At 39.1% G+C, this 23,313-nt stretch overlaps 1 protein-coding gene across 1 annotated transcript in view; it reads right to left on the bottom strand.

Moving 5' to 3' along the window:
• Positions 1–23,313, bottom strand: part of HSF5 (heat shock transcription factor 5) — a 49,701-nt gene that overhangs the window by 7,562 nt on the left and 18,826 nt on the right. Inside the window, exon 5 of the mRNA XM_060082341.1 lies at positions 19,695–19,872. Within this exon, the coding sequence (XP_059938324.1) occupies positions 19,695–19,872 (178 nt within the window). The remainder of the gene's footprint in view (positions 1–19,694; positions 19,873–23,313) is intronic.

The following is a 23,313-nucleotide window of genomic DNA, read 5'->3' as shown; positions in this document are numbered from 1 at the left end:
GTGGTTGAGAGTCCACCTGCCGATGCAGGGGACATGGGTTTGTGCCCCGGTCTGGGAAGATCCCACATGCCGTGGAGCGGCTGGGCCCGTGAGCCATGGCCGTGGAGCCTGCGTGTCCGGAGCCTGTGCTCCGCAACAGGAGAGGCCACAACAGTGAGAGGCCCGCGTACTGCAAAAAAAAAAAAAAAAAAAAAAAAAAAAAGAATGAAATTAGAACATTCCCTAACACCATACACAAAAATAAACTCAAAATGGATTAAAGACCTAGAGGTAAGACCGGACACTATAAAACTCTTAGAGGAAAACATAGGAAGAACACTCTCTGACATAAATCACAGCAAGATCTTTTTTTGATCCACCTCCTAGAGTAATGGAAATAAAAACAAAAGTAAACAAATGGGACCTAATGAAACTTAAAAACTTTTGCACAGCAAAGGAAACTATAAACAAAACAGAAAGACAAGTCTCAGAATGGGAGAAAATATTTGCAAATGAAGCAACGGACAAAGGATTAATTGCCAGAATATATAAACAGCTCATGCAGCTCAATATCAAAAAAACAAACAAAAATAAAAAAAAGAAAAAAAAAAAAGAAAAAAAGAAAAAAAAAAACAAACAAACAACCTGATCAGAAAATGGGCAGAAGACCTAAACAGACATTTCTCCAAAGAAGACATACAGATGGCCAAGAAGCACATGAAAAGCTGCTCAACATCACTAATTATTAGAGAAATGCAAATCAAAACTACAGTGAGGTATCACCTCATAGCAGTTAGAATGGGCATCATCAGAAAATCCACAAACAACAAATGCTGGAGAGGGTGTGGAGAAAAGGGAACCCTCTTGCATGGTTGGTGGCAATGTAAACTGATACAGCCACTGTGGAGAACAGTGTGGTGGTTCCTTAAAAAACTAAAAATAGAATTACCACATGACCCAGCAATCCCACTACTGGGCATATACCCAGAGAAAACCATAATTCAAAAAGACACATGCGGGCTTCCCTGGTGGCGCAGTGGTTGAGAGTCCGCCTGCCGATGCAGGGGACACGGGTTCGTGCCCCGATCCCGGAAGATCCCACATGCCGCGGAGCGGCTGGGCCCGCGAGCCATGGCCGCGGAGCCTGTGTGTCCGGAGCCTGTGCTCCGCAACGGGAGAGGCCACAGCAGTGAGAGGCCCGCGTACAGCAAAAAAAAAAAAAAAAAAAAAGACACATGCACCCCAATGTTCACTGCAGCACTATTTACAATAGCCAGGTCATGAAAGCAACCTAAATGTCCATTGACCGACAAATGGATAAAGCAGAGGTGGTACATATACACAATGGAATATTACTCAGCCATAAAAAGGAACGAAACTGGGTCATTTGTAGAGACGTGGATGGATCTAGAGATGTCATACAGAGTGAAGTAAGTCAGAAAGAGAAAAACAAATATTGTATATTAACGCATATATGTGGAGTCTAGAAAAATGGTACAGATGAACCGGTTTGCTAGTCAGAAACAGAGACACAGATGTAGATAACAAACGTATGGGAAAGTCGGGGGGTGGGGAAGAATTGGGAGATTGGGATTGACATATATACACTAATATGTATAAAATAGGTAGCTAATAAGAACCTGCTGTATAGCACAGGGAACTCCACTTTGCTGTACAGTAGAAACTAACACAACATTGTAAAACAACTACACCCCAATAAAAAAATAAAATAAAATACATAGAGAGAGAGAAAAAAAAAAGAAGAGAAACTTGTATATTCCTCAGAGAAGATAAGTGTTTGAGAATCACAGTGGCTGAGTTGATTTGAGAGCTCAAAAGCCTCCAGGGACAGGAGCATTGCATCTACTCATTTGGGATTTTTTTTTTTTTTTTTTTTTTGGCCGCACCACGCAGTTTGTGAGATTTTAGTTCCCTGTCCAGGGATCGAACCCAGGCCCTTGGCAATGAGAGCACGGAGACCTAAGCACTGGATGGCCAGGAAATTCCCTGGGAATGTTAACTCCTACTACGAGCACTCTCTAGGATTTGGAGGCTATTACCTTAATGAAATCTCATCCATAATCCAATAGCTACAAAATGAGAAGTCCTTTCTTCAGGAATGGACTGAACTTTGCTCTTAAACATTCAGTTTCCCTTAACTATAAAGTAACCCATTAGAACATAAGAGAGTGTAGCTTGCACAATAAGACTGATATCTGGGTGTTATTAGGGTGATTAATATCTGGCTGATATTACCCTATCTTGGTTTAGGGTAATATCATTGTAGAAATTGGAGGAGCATTATTGAGTCTAATTTTCTGCACCTCTTGATGTTTTTTTATCCAAAAGGTATTTTCTTAAGTCAACACGTGTTCAAAAGGCTTACACACAGCATGGCAATGACTGTGATTAACAACCTCCTTCTAACAAAACGCACATCTATTGAAATCAGTACAATCTGGATACCTAACCAACTTGAAGTCTCCTACTTGAAAAAAATTCAGAGAAAGCTTAAAGTGTAAGAAGATGCCCTAGGGAAGACAAATTTTCAAAATAATTCAGTTACAGAAGGGCACTGATAAGTTCTGGGATACAGGAAATCCCTGTTCAATGGGATACTGAGCAACATAATGACATTCCAGCAGTTAATGGTGGAATCATAGTACTTCAGAATTTGGGGCCAAAGGAGTCTTTAGAGGTGATTTCAAGAAATTCTCTTATTTTTACCATAAATAATGTGAGAGTTGGAACTTTACTGAGGGGAGGTACTCCTAATGATAGCGACAGTTGAAATTTAAGGGATACTTTAGAAATTTTACATTTAGTTCCTACCTTTAATACTTTAAACTTGGATTTAGTATACATCAAAATAAAAAATATTTAGTCATCTACAAGAACTAAACTGAATACTAGTTCATTTTGAGTCCTCCCGCAAGTATCTACTGACTCTTTTTTTTTTTTTCTTTTGTGCTGAAACCCGGGAACAAACCAGGGACCCCTCCTGACTCTTAATGGCTTCTCTGGCCATCAATGATCAGGACTGTGAAAACTTAGAAGCTAAGAATGAGGACTTTCTAATACAGGGTGTAACAGACTGCATATTTATATCTCCTCAAAATTCATGTATTAAAACCTAACCCCCAATGTGGTGGCGTTAGACAGTGGGACTCTGGGGGAGGTGATTAGGTCCTGAGGGTGGAGCTCTTGAGGACGAAATCAGTGTCCTCATAATAGAGACCCCAGAGAGCTCCTCTCTCCCTCCTGCCATGTGAGGACACAGCAAGAAGACGGCCGTCTGTGAGCCAGGAAACTGGCTCTCACCAGACGTTGAATCTGTTGGCACCTTGATCCTGTATTTCCCAGACTCCAGAACCGTGAGAAAAAATTCTGTTATTTATAAGCCACCTAGTCTATGGTATTTTTGTCATAGCAGCAGAATGAAGTAAGACACAAAGTAGGCAAACTTTTTCTGTAAGGAGCCAGATGGCAAATACTTTAGGCTTTATGGGCCACGTGGCCTCTATTGCAACCACTCAACTCTGCTGATGCAGTATGAAACCACAGATAATATGTAAATGTATGGTACGGTTGTGTGTCCCAATTCAACTTTATTTATGGACACTGAAACGTGCATCATTTTCATGTGTCATGAAATATTCTTCTTTTGATCCCGCCCTTCAACCATTGAAAATGTAAAAAAATTTACTTAGCTTAGCTCCATGCTTAGCTTGCAGGCCATATAAAAACAACCAGTGAGTTAGATTTGGCCCATAGTCCACAGTTTACCAACTCCTGCTCTAACAGCACACACCACAGCTTTAACCAAGAGAAATTCGACCAAAATAGGAGAATATTTCATCAAATCGAATATTATTATACAGTTGTCCAAAAAATTATCCTTTCTCCAAAGAAGATCTACAAATGTCCAACAAGCACATGAAAAGACGCTTAACGTCATTAGTCATGAGGGAAATGCAATTAAACCCACCAGAAGATAGATACCACTTCACACCTACTTAGCATATGACTATAGTGATAATAAAAAGAGGAAAATAACAAGTGCTAGGGAGGATGTGGAGAAATGGGGACTCTTGTACATTGCTGGCGGGAATGTAAAAGGGTTCAGCCATTATGGAAAATAGCTTGGCAGTTCCTCAATAGTTAAACATAGAATTACCAAATGATCCAGCAATTCCACTTCTAGGTATATCCCCAAAAGAACTGATATCAGATACTCAAATACATGTACAATGTTTACAGCAGCACTATTCACAATAGCCAAAATGCAGAAACAGCCCAAATGCCCATCAGCAGATGAGTGGATAAAAAATTGTCATATATACATACAACATAATACTATTTAGCCATGAGAAGGAATGAAGTTCTGATATACTTGTTACCTTGTGGATGAACTTTGAAAACATCATGCCAAGTGAAATAAACCAGACACAAAAAGGTCACACATTGTATGATTTCATTTATACAAAATATCCAGCATAGGTAAATCCATAGAGACGGAGCACCAACTGGTGGTGGCCAAGGGCTTGGGGGAGGACGAACGAAGAGCAACTGCTTAATGAATATGGGGTTTTCTTTGGGAGTGATGCAAATATTCTGGAACTAGACAGAGGCTGCATGAACACTGTGACTGTCCTAAGTCCCGTGGAACTTTTCACTTTAAAGTGGTTAATTTTCTGTGATGTGAATTTCCCCTAAAAATGTATACTTTCCTATCAGTTTGAAACGATGGGACAAAAAGAAGGGGAAAGCAGAAAATGGCCATAAAAATAAAACTCATAACCAAATATATCTCAGTTTTCAATGTCAGAGCATAGTAATGAGATATAGGATGGTTATCTTTAGTAAGACAGATGCAAATTCTTAGTTCCAGCAGAATAGAACTGCACAGGACACTACTTTTGTATCCCTAGTGTACCTAGCACTGTACCAACCCCAGAGTAGTTGTTAATAAGCACTCATTGAAAGCAACCTATGGGTTGAATTTGACTCCCCAGATGTTCAAAACTTATCTTTTGTTGGCTAATTAAAGATTGTTCATTGAGACAGAAAGTAAAATAGGTTTTCCAGGGTCTGGGGGGAGGAGACGAATAGGAATTATTTAGTGGGTATAGAGTTTCAGTTTTGCAAGATGAAAAGAGTTCTGGAGATGGATGGTGGTGATGGTAGCCGGACAATGTGAATGTACTTAATGCCACTGAACTATACACTTAAAATGGTTAAGATGGTAAACTTGATGTTATGTGTATTTTACCACAATTTTTTTAAGGTTGCTTTTTTCCAAGGATCTTTTTTTAAAAGTATATTAGTAAGATAACAGTGTATAAACGTTGAGTGCCACAGGTAATACTCCAGGTGCTGGAGATACAGCAATGGACAAAACAAAATCCTTGCCCTCATGGAGCTAACCTTCTAGAGGGGGAGAAAAATAATAAATATAAAACGTCAAGTAGTGATGAACATTATAGAAGAAAACCAAGGAAAAAGAATAGGGACTGAAGGAGGGAAGGACATGGAGAATAGGGTGTTATTACAGACAGCAGGATCAGGAAGGTTCCTATAATGAGCTGGCATTTGAGTAGAGAACTGAATGAAATGAAGGAGCAAGCCATGTGAATACCTGGGTGAAGAACATTTCAGGCAGAGGGAACAGCAAGTGTGAGGGCAGGACCATGCTTGGTGCGTTCAGACAATAGTGAAGGGGCTGCTATGGCTGGAATAGATGAGAGAGATAGAAGGTGGTAGGAGGTAAAGTCAGAGCAGTTACCAGGAGCGAAATCATAGTAAGGATTTTTAGATTTTATTCTAAATGTGATGGAAAACCACTGGAAAAATTTAAACAGGGAAATAAATTTCAAGCATCACTCTGATTGCTGTGTGGAGAAAAAACTGTAGGGGCACACAGTGGAAGCAGAAAGGTCTAGGCAAGAGATGTAGTGGCTTGGACCATGGTGATAGCATGTAAAGGTGATGAGAAATAGTCAGACTCTGGATCTACACTGAGATAGAGCTGACAGAACTTGCTGACGGGTTGGATGTGGGATGTGAGAGAAGAGAGTCAAGGAAGATTCCAAGACTTTTGGTTGACTAGAGGTTACTAGAAGTATTATTTCCTGAAATAAGTAAAACTGGGGAAAGGGTGGCATTATAATGCATTTGGGACACTACTGGACATCCAAGCAAAGAAGTGGCAAGGGGAAAAAGGTATGCACATCTGGAGTTCAGAGAAGAGAGAGGCTTAGATGTAAATTTAGGAGTCATCACCATTTAGACAATAAAAGCAATGAGACTTGTTGATATAACCTAGGAAATGAATAGAGAAGGAAAGGGGTCCAAGAATTGCCCTCTGGGACTCATCAATATTTAGAAGTCAGGGAAGATAAAGAAGATTCAGTAAAAGAAACTACGGAGTGGCCAGTGAGGTTGAAGGAAAACCAGGAAAGGGTGATGTTTCAGAAGCCAAGTGAAGAAAGTATTTCAGGAAGGTTGAGGTAGTCTGTTCAAATGCCGCTGAGGTACAGTCAAGTGGGACTGAGAATGGACCACAGGATTTGGCAACATGGCAGTAATTGGAAACCCTGACAAGAGCAGTAATCGGAAACCTTGACATGAACAGTTTCAGCTGAGTAGCCGGAATGAAAACCTGATTGGAAAACCTGGTTGAGATAAGGATAGGCTTTCAAAGAGCTTTTCTCTAAGGGGAAGAGAAAAAAGGAGACGTAGCTGGATGAAAATATGAATGAAGGGAAGGTGAGAGGAATTTCTTTTAACATAGAACCTATGATGGCATGTTTGTATGCTGGTGGGAATTATCTAACATAAAAGGTAAGATGTAATTATTGAAGAGTAAGGGGGGATAACTGTTCAGGGCTAAGTCTGTGAGTACACAAAAGGGGACTGTGTACACATATGGGAGGACTGGCTTTCTTCCATTATAATAGGAAGAAAGGCAGAGTGTAGAGTTACACAAGTGGTAGACTGATAAATTTGTTGGTGGAAAGATATGAAAGTTCTCTTCTAGCTGCTTCTATTTTCTCAGTAAGAAACAAGGTCATAGCTGAGAATGAAAAGAGAGGAGTTGTGTTGGAAGTTGGAGCAGAGAGAAGATATGATAAAGTGGCTTTGGAAAATGGGGAGTGTACTGACTAGGGAAATATTACAGAACTGCTGGCAACACTAAGAGCCCACATGAATTTAAAGTGAGACCAGTCATTTGAAAAGCATTTGACAGTAATAAACATAAAATTGTAAGTATTATGGAAATAATAATTTTGCTAAAATTCTGTTGCTACCGTGTACTTACTATGTGCCAGGCACCATACTAAGCCAGTTACATGTTTTATATAAACATGTTTTATTATTATCTTCATTTTACAGATGAAGAAACTGAGGCTCAGTGAAGTTAAGTAAATAGCAGAATCCAGATTTTAATTTAGTTTTTTCTAATACCAGAAGCTTTCTTCCTATTGACTGTGCTGTACAGCCTCTAATAGATAGTATATAAATTTTATACTGACTTTGGTTAAAATCTTTTTTTTTTTAAAGAAGATGTTGGGGGTAGGAGTTTTTTATTAATTAATTAATTTATTTTTGCTGTGTTGGGTCTTCGTTTCTGTGCGAGGGCTTTCTCTAGTTGTGGCAAGCGGGGGACACTCTTCATCGCAGTGCGCGCGCCTCTCACTATCGCGGCCTCTCTTGTTGCGGAGCACAGGCTCCAGACGCGCAGGCTCAGTAGTTGTGGCTCACAGGCCTAGTTGCTCCGCGGCATGTGGGATCTTCCCAGACCAGGGCTCGAACCCGTGTCCCCTGCATTAGCAGACAGATTCTCAACCACTGCGCCACCAGGGAAGTCCCTGGTTAAAATCTTTTAATGCCACAGGACCTTATACGTAGCCATGTTTTCATAGATCAACTGTTTGTTAGGCTAAGTTCTATCAAGGAAGAATAATTTGCAACTTCATAAATTCTAGTTCTCCTTACACTTTCATTAAAAAAGCTAACTTTTTAGCAAACAGGTTCTAGTTTAAGCATAAGTTATTTGCTCCCTGCCCCTAATAAAATGAAAATGTGATTCGATGTCATAATAATGCCAACATTTCACAACTCCTCTCTTCCACAGCAGGAAGCCAAGGTCAATTAAGACTCACCTGCCAACACCACTGACCAAAGGATAAGGCTTAATTAGAAAAAAAAAAAAAGGAAAAGTTTAAAAAGATAATTAATGTGTTAACTACTTTATCAGTTACACTTAAAACCATAAGAGAGGAAATTATTTTAACAGCAGGCACCACAGTTCCTCTTGGGGAGGTAACTGTCTGTTGAGGAATATATCTTGACAGGTTGTTTCGGTTGGGCAAGATAAGGTCTCAATGCCTCATTAGGAAACAGAAGAGATTCCTAACCTTCCCTGCCTAAGACACAAAATTCAGGGCCTGATTAAAGAACATGAAAAAAAAAAAAAAAACCCCAGATATCAGAGAAGAGAAGGTATGGTGCTAGTACAAGGAAAGAGGACAACATGACAGGAGGCCACATTGACTACCGACAAGGAAAGGTGAGAAAGTGGTAAACTGACTGAAGGCCCTTTAAAAAGAACAATGGCTACCATTCCATTTTTAATTCTTTGCAATATTTTAAATGCAAACACTTTCTACCTCACCAAATCTTCAGAAAAGTGTGCTACACATACAACTACCTAATGTAAATGCTCAGGGGAGGGGAGAAATCAAAGTAAGGGGGCTGAGCTCTGCATCTGGTCTGGCAAGGAGCAGACAGAACACCTACAGGAGGTGAGAAATGGATGAATCTAGAATAAAGCAAAGGCAGAAACTCAAAAACAAAAGCCACTGTAAGCCCTAGAAACTCTCAGAAATCTTAGAAAAGCATTTTTGGGGTGGGATAAGGTTAGCTTGAGTCAATCATATCTAAATCTCAAAAGTCAGGTTAATATCTGGGATATAAAATTTTTTTCAAAACATTAAATTGCTCATTCCTATTATTTTGAGGCTTTTATATTCATATTATAGAAACTCTTTACAGTATTTAAACTATTTAAAAATTTTTTTCAATTTAAAAAATCTAGACAAATACAAAAAGGGAGATTTCCCCATAATCCCACCATTGTGTACACTCATACACAAATTAAGAAGTAAAAAAAATACCTCTCTACACCTCCAATTCTACTTTCCCAGAGGTGACCACTGTTATATGTATCAGTTTTATTTACTTCCAGACTTTTTTCTATAATTTTACAGTATATATATATTTTTTGTTCTAGAAAGGGGGTCGTACTAGACACAGTATGCTGCAACTTGCTTCATTCACTTAACATATTATGAACACTTTCTATCTTTCCAAGTAACAACATATCAAGCTACTTTATTTTGTTAAATGGTTGCACAGTGTTTCATTACATGAATTTATCATAGTTTGTCTAATACTGCACTGTCAGGCATTTATGCTCTTTTCCAAATGTTTGCTATTATAAATAACACACTACACTGAACTCTGTAGGAGAGATTCCTGGGAATGGGATTCCTGAGTCAAAGCATATAAGCATTTTAGTTATTTACAGATCATGCCAAATTGCCCTCCAAATGGCTCTACAAATTTACATTCCAATTACAGCGTACAGGAGGTTCCTTTTTCCCTACACCTTTATCAACCTGGATATTATCAATAATTTAAGTTTTGTCAGATTGGCAAAAAAAAATTTTTTTGGTTGATTTATAACTTGCATTTCTCTGATTACTGATTTATCTGAGTGGTTCAACATCTTTCTATACACGTATTGGTCATGTGTATTTCTTCAATTGAACTACACATTAATATTATTTTATTTCTTTTTATTGGATTGCTTTATTTCTTAATGATTTGTAGAAGCTTTTATGTATTATGAATACAATGCTTTATATTTTGTGTTGTAAATATTTTCTCTTAGTCCATGTAACAGAGACTGCTAGTTGTCTCCTAATATTTATTCTTCTTTTAAATCATGGTATTGTTTACACAGGCAAATGGACACAGCTACAGACCACATTTCCAAGCTCCCCTGCAGCCTGTTCGTGTGACTAAGTTCTAGTCAAACTGATGTGAGCATAAGCAGTGATTATGCTCATAAAAGGAAGGGATATTTATAGCACCCTGCTGGCTGACATGAGGATAGAGTGGTGGGCCATCTTTCACCATGTAACACCTGGAGGGCTAGCAGAGAAAAGGAAGCTGCCACATCAGCTCTGGACTGTTATCATGAGGAAGAAATAAACTTCTAAATTGTTTAAGACACTGGTTTTTTTGTTTTGTTTTTTACAGTAGCCTAACTTATATGTGGACTAATATGGAATTTGGAATCTATAAGTGAGGTGCTTCTGTAATTCAAATTAAAATATGTGGTACTGGCTTAGCAGTCAGACAGCAGGTGGTTAAGACACATCAGGCTAGAATGTTGGCGATCTTTGAAATCTATGTCAAAACATTTGGTAAAATCATTGCCTGTGATACCCTGGAAAGCAGACCACATGCCAAGCGAGCATGTAACCATACGGGGAAAGGCTGACAAAATTCACAATGTGTTGGCTGTTTTCTTGACACATTCAGCAAAGCCCTAAAATAAGAGATAAACTCAGGCTAGAGGTAGCCAGTATTCAAGCAGAGACGGAAGGGAATATTCCTGTGTGGTTGTAAACCAACTGACTAGCGTTCAGTAATTTGGGGTGTGCATCGAAGTACTTTACTATCCCAACTTGAAACAGTAGTAAGAGGTACCTCTAAAGAGGGCCTCAAGCTTTTCTCAAGTATCTCTGACAGACTATGGCAAAGGTGAGATTAAGGGTGCTATCTTCCCAATCAAACCCTCTTTTTCAGATGATCTCAATATAGGTGCCATTAGGTTGAGAGAAGAGGATGGACAAAGTTTAACTTGATCTTATAGATTTAACTTAATTTTTAAGAAACTGCCAAACTGTTTCCAAAAGTGGTTATACTATTTTAAATTCCCACTAGCAGTGTATGAGAGTGCCAGTGCCCTATCAACACCTGGTATGGTCATGGTTTTTTTCCTTTTTTAAAAATTTTAGCCATTCTAATTGGTGTGTAGTGATATCTCACTGCAGTTTTAACCTGACTTCTCTGATGATTAAACATCTATTCATGTGCTTCTGGCCATCTGTGTATCTTTTGTGAAATGTCTGTTCATATTGTACCCCATTTTTGAACTGCACTGTAAGAGTCTTTATATTCTAGATATGTCTTTGTTTTGATATATGTGCTGTCAATATTTTCTCCTAGGCTTTGGCTTGCCTTTTCATTTTCTGAATGATATCTATCAAAGAGCAGAAGTTTTAAATTTTGATGAAATCCAATTTATCACTTTTTTCTTTATTGATCATACTTTTTGTGTTCTAAGAAATCTTTGCCCAAAGTAACAAAGCTTGTCTCTTATTTTTTTTCAAAAACTTTTATAGTTTTAGGTTTTATATTTAGGTCTGTGATTCATTTTCAGTTATTTTTTTTTCTTTTTTTATCCCTTTTGAAATTAATTTTTATGTATGGTGCGAGGTATGGGTCAATTATTTTTTAATTTTAGAATTTCATTTATTTTTTTATACAGCAGGTTCTTATTAGTTATCCTTTTTTTTTTTTTTGCGGTACGCGGGCCTCTCACTGTTGTGGCCTCTCCCGTTGCGGAGCACAGGCTCCAGACGGCGCAGGCTCAGTGGCCATGGCTCACGGGCCCAGCCTCTCCGTGGCACGTGGGATCTTCCCGGACCAGGGCACGAACCCGTGTCCCCTGCATCAGCAGGCTGACTCTCAACCACTGCGCCACCAGGGAAGCCCTAGTTATCCATTTTATACATATCAGTGTATACATGTCAATCCCAATCGCCCAGTTCATCCCCCACCCCCCCACCCCCCCTTGATGTCCATTCGTTTGTTCTCTACATCTGTGTCTCTTATTTCTGCCCTGCAAACCGGTTCATATGTACCATTTTTCTAGGTTCCACATATATGCGTTAATATACGATATTTGTTTTTCTCTTTCGGACTTACTTCACTCTGTATGACAGTCTCTAGATCCATCCACGTCTCTGCAAATGACCCAATTTCGTTCCTTTTTATGGTTGAGTAATATTCCACTGTATATATTTACCACATCTTCTTTATCCATTCGTCTGTCGATGGGCATTTAGGTTGCTTCCATGACCTGGCTATTGTAAATAGTGCTGCAATGAACATTGGGGTGCATGTGTCTTTTTGAATTATGGTTTTCTCTGGGTATATGCCCAGCAGTGGGATTGCTGGGTCATGTGGTAATTCTATTTTTAGTTTTTTAAGGAAACTCCATACTGTTCTCCATAGTGGCTGTATCAATTTACATTCCCACCAACAGTGCAAGAGGGTTCCCTTTTCTTCACACCCTTGCCAGCATTTGTTTGTAGATTTTCTGATGATGCCCATTCTAACTGCTATGAGGTGATACCTCACTGTAGTTTTGATTTGCATTTCTCTAATAATTAGTGATGTTGAGCAGCTTTTCATGTGCTTCTTGGCCATCTGTCTGTCTTCTTTGGAGAAATGTCTATTTAGGTCTTCTGCCCATTTTCTGATCGGGTTGTTTGTTTTTTTAATATCGAGCTGCATGAGCTGTGTATATATTCTGGAGATTAATCCTTTTCCACTGATTCGTTTGTAAATATTTTCTCCCATTCTGAGGGCTGTCTTTTCATCTTGTTTGTAGTTTCCTTTGTTTTGCAAAAGTTTTTAAGTTTCATTAGGTCCCATTTGTTTATTTTTGTTTTTATTTCCATTACTCTAGGAGGGGGATCAAAAAAAGATCTTGCTGTGATTTATGTCAGAGAGTGTTCTTCCTATGTTTTCCTCTAAGAGTTTTATAGTGTCCGGTCTTACCTTTAGGTCTCTAATCCATTTTGAGTTTATTTTTGTGTATGGTGCTAGGGAATGTTCTAATTTCATTCTTTTACATGTAGCCATCCAGTTTTCCCAGCACCAGTTATTGAAGAGACTGTCTTTTCTCCATTGTATATCCTTGACTCCTTTGTCATAGATTAGTTGACCATAGGTGCGTGGGTTTATCTTTGGGCTTTCTATCCTGTTCCATTGATCTATATTTCTGTTTTTGTGCCAGTACCATACTGTCTTGATTACTGTAGCTTTGTAGTATAGTCTGAAGTCAGGGAGTCTGATTCCTCCAGCTCTGTGTTTTTCCCTCAAGGTTGCTTTGGTTATTTGGGGTCTTTTGTGTCTCCATACAAATTGTGAAATTTTTTGTTCTAGTTCTGTGAAAAATGTCGTTAGTAGTTTGATAGGGATTGCACTGAATCTGTAGATTGCTTTGGGTAATATAGTCATTTTCATAACATTGATTCTTCCAATCCAAGAACATGGTATATCTCTCCATCTGTTTGTATCATCTTTAATTGCTTTCATCAGTGTCTTATAGTTTTCTGCATACAGGTCTTTTATCTCCCTAGGTAGGTTTACTCCTAGGTACTTTATTCATTTTGTTGCAATGGTAAATGGGAGTGTTTCCTTAATTTCTCTTTCAGATTTTTCCTCATTAGTGTATAGGAATGCAAGAGATTTCTGTGCATTAATTTTGTATCCTGCAAACTTTACCAAATTCATTGATTAGCTCTAGTAGTTTTCTGGTGGCATCGTTAGGGTTCTCTATGTATAGTATCATGTCATCTGCAAACAGTGACAGTTTTACTCTTCTTTTCCAATTTGTATTCCTTTTATTTTTTTCTTCTCTGATTGCCATGGCTAGGATTTCCAAAACTATGTTGAATCGTAGGGGCAAGAGTGGACAACCTCATCTTCTTCCTGATCTTAGAGGAACTGCTTTCAGATTTTCACCATTGAGAATGATGTTTGCTGTGGGTTTGTCATATATGGCCTTTTTTATGTTGCGGTAGGTTCCCTCTGTGCCCACTTTCTATAGAGTTGTTATCATAAATGGGTGTTGAATTTTGTCAAAAGATCATCATTTCTTTTCATTCTTTTTTCTTTATTCTGTTCCGCAGCAGTGAATTCCACCATTCTGTCTCCCAGGTCACTTATCTGTTCTTCTGCCTCAGTTATTCTGCTATTGATTCCTTCTATTGTATTTTTCATTTCAGTTATTGTATTGTTCATCTCCGTTTGTTTGTTCTTTAATTCTTCTAGGTCTTTGTTAAACATTTCTTGCATCTTCTCAATCTTTGCCTCCATTCTTCTTCTGAGGTCCTGGATCATCTTCACTCTCATTATTCTGAATTCTTTTTCTGGAAGGTTGCCTATCTCTACTTCATTTAGTTGTTTTTCTGGGGTTTTATCTTTTCCTTCATCTGGCATATAGCCCTCTGTCTTTTCATCTTGTCTATCTTTCTGTGAATGTGGTTTTTGTTCCACAGGCTGCAGGATTGTAGTTCTTCTTGCTTCTGCCGTCTGCCCTCTGGTGGATGAGGCTATCTAAGAGGCTTGTGCAATTTTCCTGATGGGAGGGACTGGTGGTGGGCAGAGCTCAGTAAAACTTGAATCCACTTGTCTGCTGATGGGTGGGGCTGGGTTCCCTCCCTGTTGGTTGTTTGGCCTGAGGCGACCCAACACTGGAGGCTACCTGGCTCTTTGGTGGGGCTAATGGTGGACTCTGGTAGGGCTCACACCAAGGAGTCCTTCCCAGAACTTCTGCTGCCAGTGCCCTTGTCCTCACGTTGAGCCACAGCCACCCCCGCCTCTGCAGGAGACCCTCCGACACTAGTGGGTAGGTCTGGTTCAGTCTCCTATGGGGGTCACTGCTCCTTCCCCTGGGTCCTGATGCACATACTACTTTGTGTGTGCCCTCCAAGAATGGAGTCTCTGTTTCCCCCAGTCCTGTCAAAGTCCTGCAATCAAATCCCGCTAGCCTTCAAAGTCTGATTCTCTAGGAATTCCTCTTCCTGTTGCCAGACCCCCAGGTTGGGAAGCCTGACGTGGGGCTCAGAACCTTCACTCCAGTGGGTGGACTTCTGTAGTATAAGTGTTCTCCAGTCTGTGAGTCACCCACCCAGCAGTTACGGGATTTGATTTTATTGTGATTGTGCCCCTCCTACCGTCTCACTGTGGCTTCTCCTTTGTCTCTGGATGTGGGGTATCTTTTTTGGTGAGTTCCAGCGTCTTCCTGTCGATGACTATTCAGCAGTTAGTTGTGATTCCGCTGCTCTTGCAAGAGGGAGTGAGCGCACATCCTTCTACTCCGCCATCTTGCTCCTTTGGGCCGAGGCGAGGTATGGGTCAACGTTAATTTTTGTTGAAAACACTTTCCTTTCTCCATTGCACTGCCTTAGCACCTTTGTTGAAAATCAATAGACCACATATGTGTGGATCTATTTCTGGACTCTCACCAATACCAAACGATTTTGATTATTTTAGCTTTATGGTAAGTCTTGAAATCTGGTGAAGTCTCCTCCAATTTTTTATTTTTAAAAATTGCTTTGGTTCATCTCTGTCCTTTGCATTTTCTTTTAAATTTTAGAATCAGCTTGTCATTAAAGAAAAAAAAGTCTACTAGAATTTTGATTAGGATTGCATTGAATTTATAGATCAACTTGGGGAGAACTGTCATTTTAACAATATTGGGTATTCTTATCCATGAACACGGCACATCTTTCCATTTATTTGTCTTCTTTAATTTCTTTCAGCAAAATTTGTAGTTTTCAGCGTAGAGGCCTTAGACGTCTTTTGTTCAACTTATTCCTAGGTATCTTATGATTTGGGGCCTACCATAAATGTTTGATTTGTTTTAAATTTCATTTTCCAGTTGTGTGCTTTCCAATCTTTACGCCTTTTACTTCTTTTTCTTGCCTATTGCAATGGCTATTGGTCCACCAGTACAATACTGAATACAGGTGGTAAAGTGGGCATCCTTGCCTTGTTCCCAATCTCTGGAGTAAACAGTTTAGTCTTTCGCTATTAATCATGATCCTCACTATACATATTTTATAGATACTCTTTACCAGTTTGAGAAATGTTCTACTATTCCTACTTTGCTGAGAGTTTTTATTACGAATGAGCGCTAAAGTCTGTCAAGTGCTCTCCTTGAATCTACTGAAATCATCATAGAGTTTTTCTCCTTTACTCTGTTAATATGGTGAATAATATTAGCATTTGAAATTCAATCAAGCCTTGCATTCTTGAGACAAACTCTACTTTGTCGATCAGCCTTTTTACATATTGTTGCATTCAATTTACTTATATTTTGTTAATTATTTTTGCATCTATATTCATGAGGATTATTAGTCTGTAGTTTTCTTTCTTCTTTTGAGGAAAATGTTTGATAACCAACTTCTTTAATCTATATAGGGCTATTCATTGGTTCTTCTTGTGTGAATTTTGACAAGGTGTATTTTTTAAGAACTGGGGCTATTCCATTTATGTGGTTGTGTTCATTAACATAAGACTGTTCACAGTATTCTCTTACTATCCTTTTACTATTCATAGATTCTGAGGTGTTAATCTCTTTTCATTCTTGGTAGTTATGATTTGTGTTCTCTTTTTCCTGATCAGTGTAGCTAGGAGTTTGTCAATTTTGTTGATCTTTTCAAAAAGCCAGTTTTATATTTGTTAGTCTTCTCAATTGTCTGTTTTCTATATCATTGATTTCTATTTTTAATATTTACTTTGGGTTTACTTTCCTCTTCTTTTTCTAGTTTCGTATGGTAAAACCTCAGGTCATTGATTTTAGATCTTACTTCTTTTCTAATATTAGCATTTAAAGCTACACATCTCATTCTAACACTGCTTTAGCTGCATCCCACAAACTGTGATGTTGTATTTTCATTGTCAAAGTATTTTCTAATTTTCTTTGTGATTTTGTCTTCGATTCACAAATTATTTAGAAGTATGTCACTTTATTTCCAGATATTTGAGGTTCTCCTAATTACTCTGTTACTGATTTCTAATTTAATCCTGTTATATTCAGAGAGTACACTTTGTATGACTTCAGTTCTTTTAAATGTATTGAGACTTGTATTATGGCCCAATGAATGACCTATCCTGGTAAATGTACTATATGCACTTGAGAACAATGTATATTCTGCAGTTGTTGGATGCTCAGTGTACTGTAAATGCCAATTAGATCAAGGTGTTTATGTTGTTCAGATCTTCTATGTCTTTACTGATATTTTATCTAGTTATTCTATCAATTGCTTAGACAGAAGTGTTAAAATATCCTAGTACATTGAGGAATTGTGTTTCCCCCTTTAATTTCTGTCAATTTTTGCTTCATGTATTTTGAAGCTCCATTACTACAAAAAACACATTTACAGTTGATACACCTCCCTGATGAACTGTTCATCATTATGAAGTGGCCCTCTTTATAACACTCTTTGTCTTAAAGTCTATTTTTTCTGATATTAAAAATAACCATACCAGCCTTCTCATTCTTCCTGTTTGCATGTTGTATCTTTTTCTATCCACTTACTTTCAACCTACATGTCTCCTGTAGCCAGCCTATAGTAGGAGTTTGCCCTTTTATCTACTCTAGCAATCTCTGTCTTTGAGATTTTAAGACCATTTACATATAATAGTTGTATTGGCTAAATTTGGGTCAACCATTTTATTATTTGTTTTCTCTGTCTTCCTTATTTTTAATTCCTTGCTTCCTCCTTTCCTGCCTTTTTTGGGATCATTTCTATACCAATTTTGGTGATTACCCTAGAAGCTACAGTATGTTTCCTTGTTTCCTGCTGCCTGAAGACCACCCTGTAGAATTTCCTTTACTGTTTATCTGCTGTGGCACATGCTCTCTATTTTGTGTTTATCTGAAAATGTCTTCATTTTTGCCATCATTATTGAAGGATCTTTTGGCCGGGTAGAGATTTCCAGGACTGCAGATTTCTTTTAATATATTAAAAATATGATTCTACTCCTTTCTGGCTTCCACTGTTGCTTTTCAGAAATAAACTGTTAGTTTAACTCAGAGGTTGGTAAATTATGACCTTTGGGTCAAATTGGGCCCAGCAACTGTTTTTGTAAATAGTTTTACTGAAGCACAGCCACAACCATTCATTTATGTATTATCTATGACTGCTTTTGTGCTACAATGGCAGAATTGATTGGTTAAACAGAGATCATATGGTACTGGCATAATGACAGAAAAATAGACCGGTGGACTGGAATAAAGAAACCAGAAATAAACCCTCACATATATGGTCAGATGACTTTCAACAAGGATGCCAAGGCCGCTCAATGGGGAAAGGTCTCTTCAACAAATGGTGCTAGGAAAACTGGATGTCCACATGCAAAAGAATAAAGTTGGACCCTTATCTTACACTATCTATAAATATTAACTCAAAATGGACTAAAGACCTAAATATAAGACCTAAAACTATAAAACTCCTGCAAGAAAACATAGTGGAAAAACTTCATGACACTGGACTTGGCAATGCTTTCTTGGATACAACACCAAAAGCCCAGGCAACAAAAGGAAAGGTAGACAGATGGGACTACATAAAACTTAAAACTTCTGTGCATCAAAGGACACAGTCAACAGAAGGACTGTGAGTAGAATATTAGCTAAATTAATGTGATCTTGAACAAGTTACTTATCCTCTCCAAGATTAAGTTTCCCGATCTTTAAGACGATAATACCAGTTTCATCAAGTTTGCTGTATGTCATAAAAGTGAGTGTGTAGTAAATATTCATCACTGTCCTTTTCTAAATTGCCTTCAAAGTCTATGCCATTGCTTTGAACATCTTCAGTGGTAAGAAATCTTAATCTTTGACCGTATATTGGATCATATACTCAACTAAAAGCAACTGTGCAAGCTAAGTTTAACAAATAAGATGAGTGATCAAGATAGCTTTTAGTCTAAAAGGCATTTTGCAGAAAGAACCCAATGAGTCTAAACAACATCTCGATCACATTACTATTAGTTTACTTTTTGGAGAAATTCTCACAGAAGTTCCCAAGATTTTTCCCATTTTTATAGGTTAAAATGATTGCTTAATCTGATTTATTAATTCACTGAATTGCATGCCTCTGACATGCATATAATTTGAGAATATTCAAGTTGTCCACTGAAGACTCTGATGACTTGGTTTTCGATCATACAAGAAACATGTTTTATGGATGTCACCATTTTCTTAAAAAAATGATTCTTTCCAATTTCCCTAGAAAGAGTAGCAGCAACTGTACTACAATCACTCGGGTTCCTACATACCACAAGAAAAATCCCACTGATAGAGTCATACTTTAGAGTATCTTTATAATATGCTCAGGATAATGTCTTTAATGTCCATCTAATTTTTTCCTGCCACAATTTAAGCACATTCCCTCTTGTACTATACTCTGCTAATAAGAGAACAAGTACTTATACTTCCGTAATTAGAAAGTCTTTGGCATCTGAAGCAGTTATTGAATCACCCTTCATCCTTGCATTCTCCAAGTTAAATAATCCAAATTCCTTTGCTTTTACTTACCATGTTCTCTTTTCAAAAGCTCATACTCTTACATGCAATACTGGAATATAACTTTTACATACTTTAAAAGGATGATTAAGAAAAAAATAAAGAGTTAAAATTGCAGTTGTATGAAACAGCAATGTGATTAGTATATTACAATTTTGAATAATAAATGAAGACCAGAAAAATTATTACTCATATATTAATTCTACACTATGATTCTACTGCTAGCATTCTAGAGCACAATAATCCTTACCAGGGGACTCTCCTTGCTGTGAGTTGCTTCTTTGCTCTCTGTATCTGGCTGGAGTGGATAAACCTGTGTCTTTACTAGGCTTGCTAGCAGGCCCCATTTCTGAAATAAGGAATTCCATCTGTTCTGAAGGCAAGATATTCTCAGGTGTTTTGATCTGGCATTTTATACTGGCATCCACCTAAAATATTAAACCCACTCATTATTCCAAATTTTCCCCAAATATCTACTAAAAGTTAAGATATTTTATCAGAGGAGTTCTACTATAGAAGCATGATCCAACAAATAAGACTGTAAGGCTTTTCATCCTTAAGAATGATACCACCCGGGCTTCCCTGGTGGTGCAGTGGTTGAGAGTCCGCCTGCCAATGCAGGGGACATGGGTTCGTGCCCTGGTCCGGGAGGACCCCACATGCTGCGGAGCGGCTGGGCCCGTGAGCCATGGCTGCTGAGCCTGCGCGTCCGGAGCCTGTGCTCCGCAACGGGAGAGGCCACAGCAGTGAGAGGTCCGCATACTGCAAAAAAAAAAAAAAAAAAAAAAAAAAGACCAGATTTTGTTAAGCTAATCTGAATATTCGGTAGTAAGATGTATATTTCCCCATACGCAAACTACTGAAATGTCTATGGAGCTAAAATATTTACTTATGATCAGGGGAAGATTCACCGTGAAGTTTCATATTTTTTGGTAAAATTCACATCACACAAATTCACAATTGGTTAATACCACTATCTTTTCCCACTCTAACATCCCTTCCATCAGATTGCCTGCCCCTCTTGGTGATACTGGAATGGCCATAGGCATGATCCTGTTGGATGATGTCAGAGGGGTTGTAAACACTTTATTCTATTAATTTTGTATTCTTTGGCTTAATGAGGACCTCAAATTTGTATAAGCTTCACTCCCTATAAAATCTAGATCTGCTCTGCTTATGACATGAATTTCTCTCTTGGAGTTCCTATGTTTTCTTTGGAATATCAAATCCCTTTGTCAAGCTGACCAACTTCTCAAATACTCTATTTGTTTATGAACTTATTTTAAAATAAAACAATATAATGAAGTAGAGCTAGGAGTTCAAAATATAGCTTTCAGGGCTTCCCTGGTGGTGCAGTGGTTGAGAGTCCACCTGCCGATGCAGGGGACACGGGTTCGTGCCCCAGTCCAGGAAGGTCCCACATGCCGCGGAGCAGCTAGGCCCGTGAGCCATGGGTGCTGAGCCTGCACATCCGGAGCCTGTGCTCTGCAACGGGAGAGGCCACAACAGTGAGAGGCCCGCGTACAGGAAAAAAAAAAAAAAAAAAAAAAAAATATATATATATATATATATATATATATATATATAGCTTTCAAAAGCTGTGATATCCATTTTTTTTAAAAAAAATAACTGTGTGAATGCAATTTTAAGGTACGAAATCTAATCTTTTGGATGTGACTATGAAGGAATAAAGGCAAATTTCATGTTCTTTTCACAGGCATATTTGAAACATAATGGGACTATCTTTGGTCTACTGAATTTATAATATTAATACATAGTATACCGGGTCTCAACAGTTGGGCTCAAGAAGGACAATGAGTTGATAAAAACCATAAGATAGGGCTTCCCTGATGGTGCAGTGGTTAAGAATCCGCCTGCCAATGCAGGGGACCAGGTACGAGCCCTGGTCCAGGAAGATTCCACATGCCGTGGAGCAACTAAGCCCGTGCACCACAACTACTGAAGCCTGCACACCTAGAGCCGGTGCTCCACAACAAGAGAAGCCACTGCAATGAGAAGCCCACGTATCGCAACGAAGAGTATCCCTCACTTGCCGTAACTAGAGAAAGCCCATGCGCAGCAACGAAGACCCAACACAGCCAAAAATAAATTAAATAAATAAATAAACCCCCAAAACCCATAAGATATTTGGATCTAAAGTTAGAGCTAGGGGCTTTCCTGGTGGCGCAGTGGTTGAGAGTCCGCCTGCCGATGCAGGGGACACGGGTTCGTGCCCCGGTCCGGGCGGATCCCACATGCCGCGGAGCGGCTGGGCCCGTGAGCCATGGCCGCTGAGCCTGCGCATCCAGAGCCTGTGCTCCGCAACGGGAGAGGCCACGGCGGTGAGAGGCCCGCGTACTGCAAAAATAAAATAAAATAAAGTTAGAGCTAGAAAAGAATGCATTTTAAAAACTGCCATAAATTCCCTGGTGGTCCATTGGTTAGGACTCTGCTCTCTCACTGCCGAGGGCCTGGGTTGAATCCCTGGTCGGGAAACTGAAATCCCACAAAACGTGCGGTGCGGCCAAAACCCGCCCCCCCCCCCCACAACACACACATACACGCAAACTGCCAAAAAGTTATCTTGGGAATCTCTACCAATGAAGACATTTTCAGTTCCATTAAAGAAAAAAAATCCAAAATGAAATAAATACGTATCAGGCTAAGATCAAGAAAAAATTAAGTAGGAAAAAAATACTTAATCACGAAAATGATTTTAATTTGGATGTACTTTTATTTTTTAGAATCAAAGTTTATTCCTTTCCCCGTCATAAGCTAGCAGAAATAAAGGAATTAGTCTCTACCTTCAGAATATACCTCTCAAACTAGAGTCAGAATTCTGCTTTAGGAATGAGAATATTAGCAGGGAAATTCAAACACAGTATGCTGTCAAGTCAAAGTAGAATTCTATAGGGACTTCCCTGGTGGTCCAGTGGTAAAGAATCCACCTTACAATGCAGGGACTGCGAGTTCAATCCCTGGTCAGGGAACTAAGATCCCACATGCCATGGGGCAACTAAACCCTCACGCCACAACTACTGAGCCTACGCGCCTCAACGAGAGAGCCGGCGTGCCACAAACTACAAAGCCCACACGCCTTGGAGCCTGCACACCACAACTAGAGAGAGAAAACCTGCACGCCACAATGGAAGATCCCCCATGCCTCAACGAAAGATCCCACATGCCTCAACAAAGATCCCGCCTGCTGCAACTAAGACCCGACACAGCCAAAAATAAATTAAGTAAATAAATAAATCTTTTTTAAAAATTTAGAATTCAATGATGCTGTAAGAAAGAATGAAAACACACCTCCAATCATCTCCTTACCTCCATGCTACAAATGGCCAGGAAAGTCCTGATATTATCTATGAGATAAACCATCCCTTCTGAGGAGTGGAATTTAATCAGCCAGGCACACCTAGTCCATCCAAACTAAGTTAGGAAGCAAAACTCAAGGGATGCTTTTTTTTTTTTTTTTTTTGCGGTACGCTGGCCTCTCTCTGTTGTGGCCTCTCCCGTTGTGGAGCACAGGCTCCGGACGCGCAGGCTCAGCGGCCATGGCTTACGGGCCTAGCCGCTCCGCGGCATGTGGGATCTTCCCGGACTGGGGCACGAACCCGTGTCCCCTGCATCGGCAGGCGGACTCTCAACCACTGCACCACCAGGGAAGCCCAAGGGATGCTTTTAACATGAAAATAAGTCATACCATAATGCTCATTTAGACTGCCTCTCTAGAGGCTGACTTCAGACCACAACGTAGTGAGAGGATGCCTGAGGGTTAAGGTTACTTCTTTCTGAATCTTTTGTGCATAACCACTGGGACACGATCCTTCTGGAGAGCATAATGAACTGGTATTAAACCCAAATAA

Source organism: Mesoplodon densirostris, chromosome 18 (genome assembly GCF_025265405.1).
Source record: "Mesoplodon densirostris isolate mMesDen1 chromosome 18, mMesDen1 primary haplotype, whole genome shotgun sequence".
NCBI classification, from domain to species: Eukaryota; Metazoa; Chordata; class Mammalia; order Artiodactyla; family Ziphiidae; genus Mesoplodon; species Mesoplodon densirostris.
This window is presented reverse-complemented; position numbering and strand designations above follow the sequence as displayed.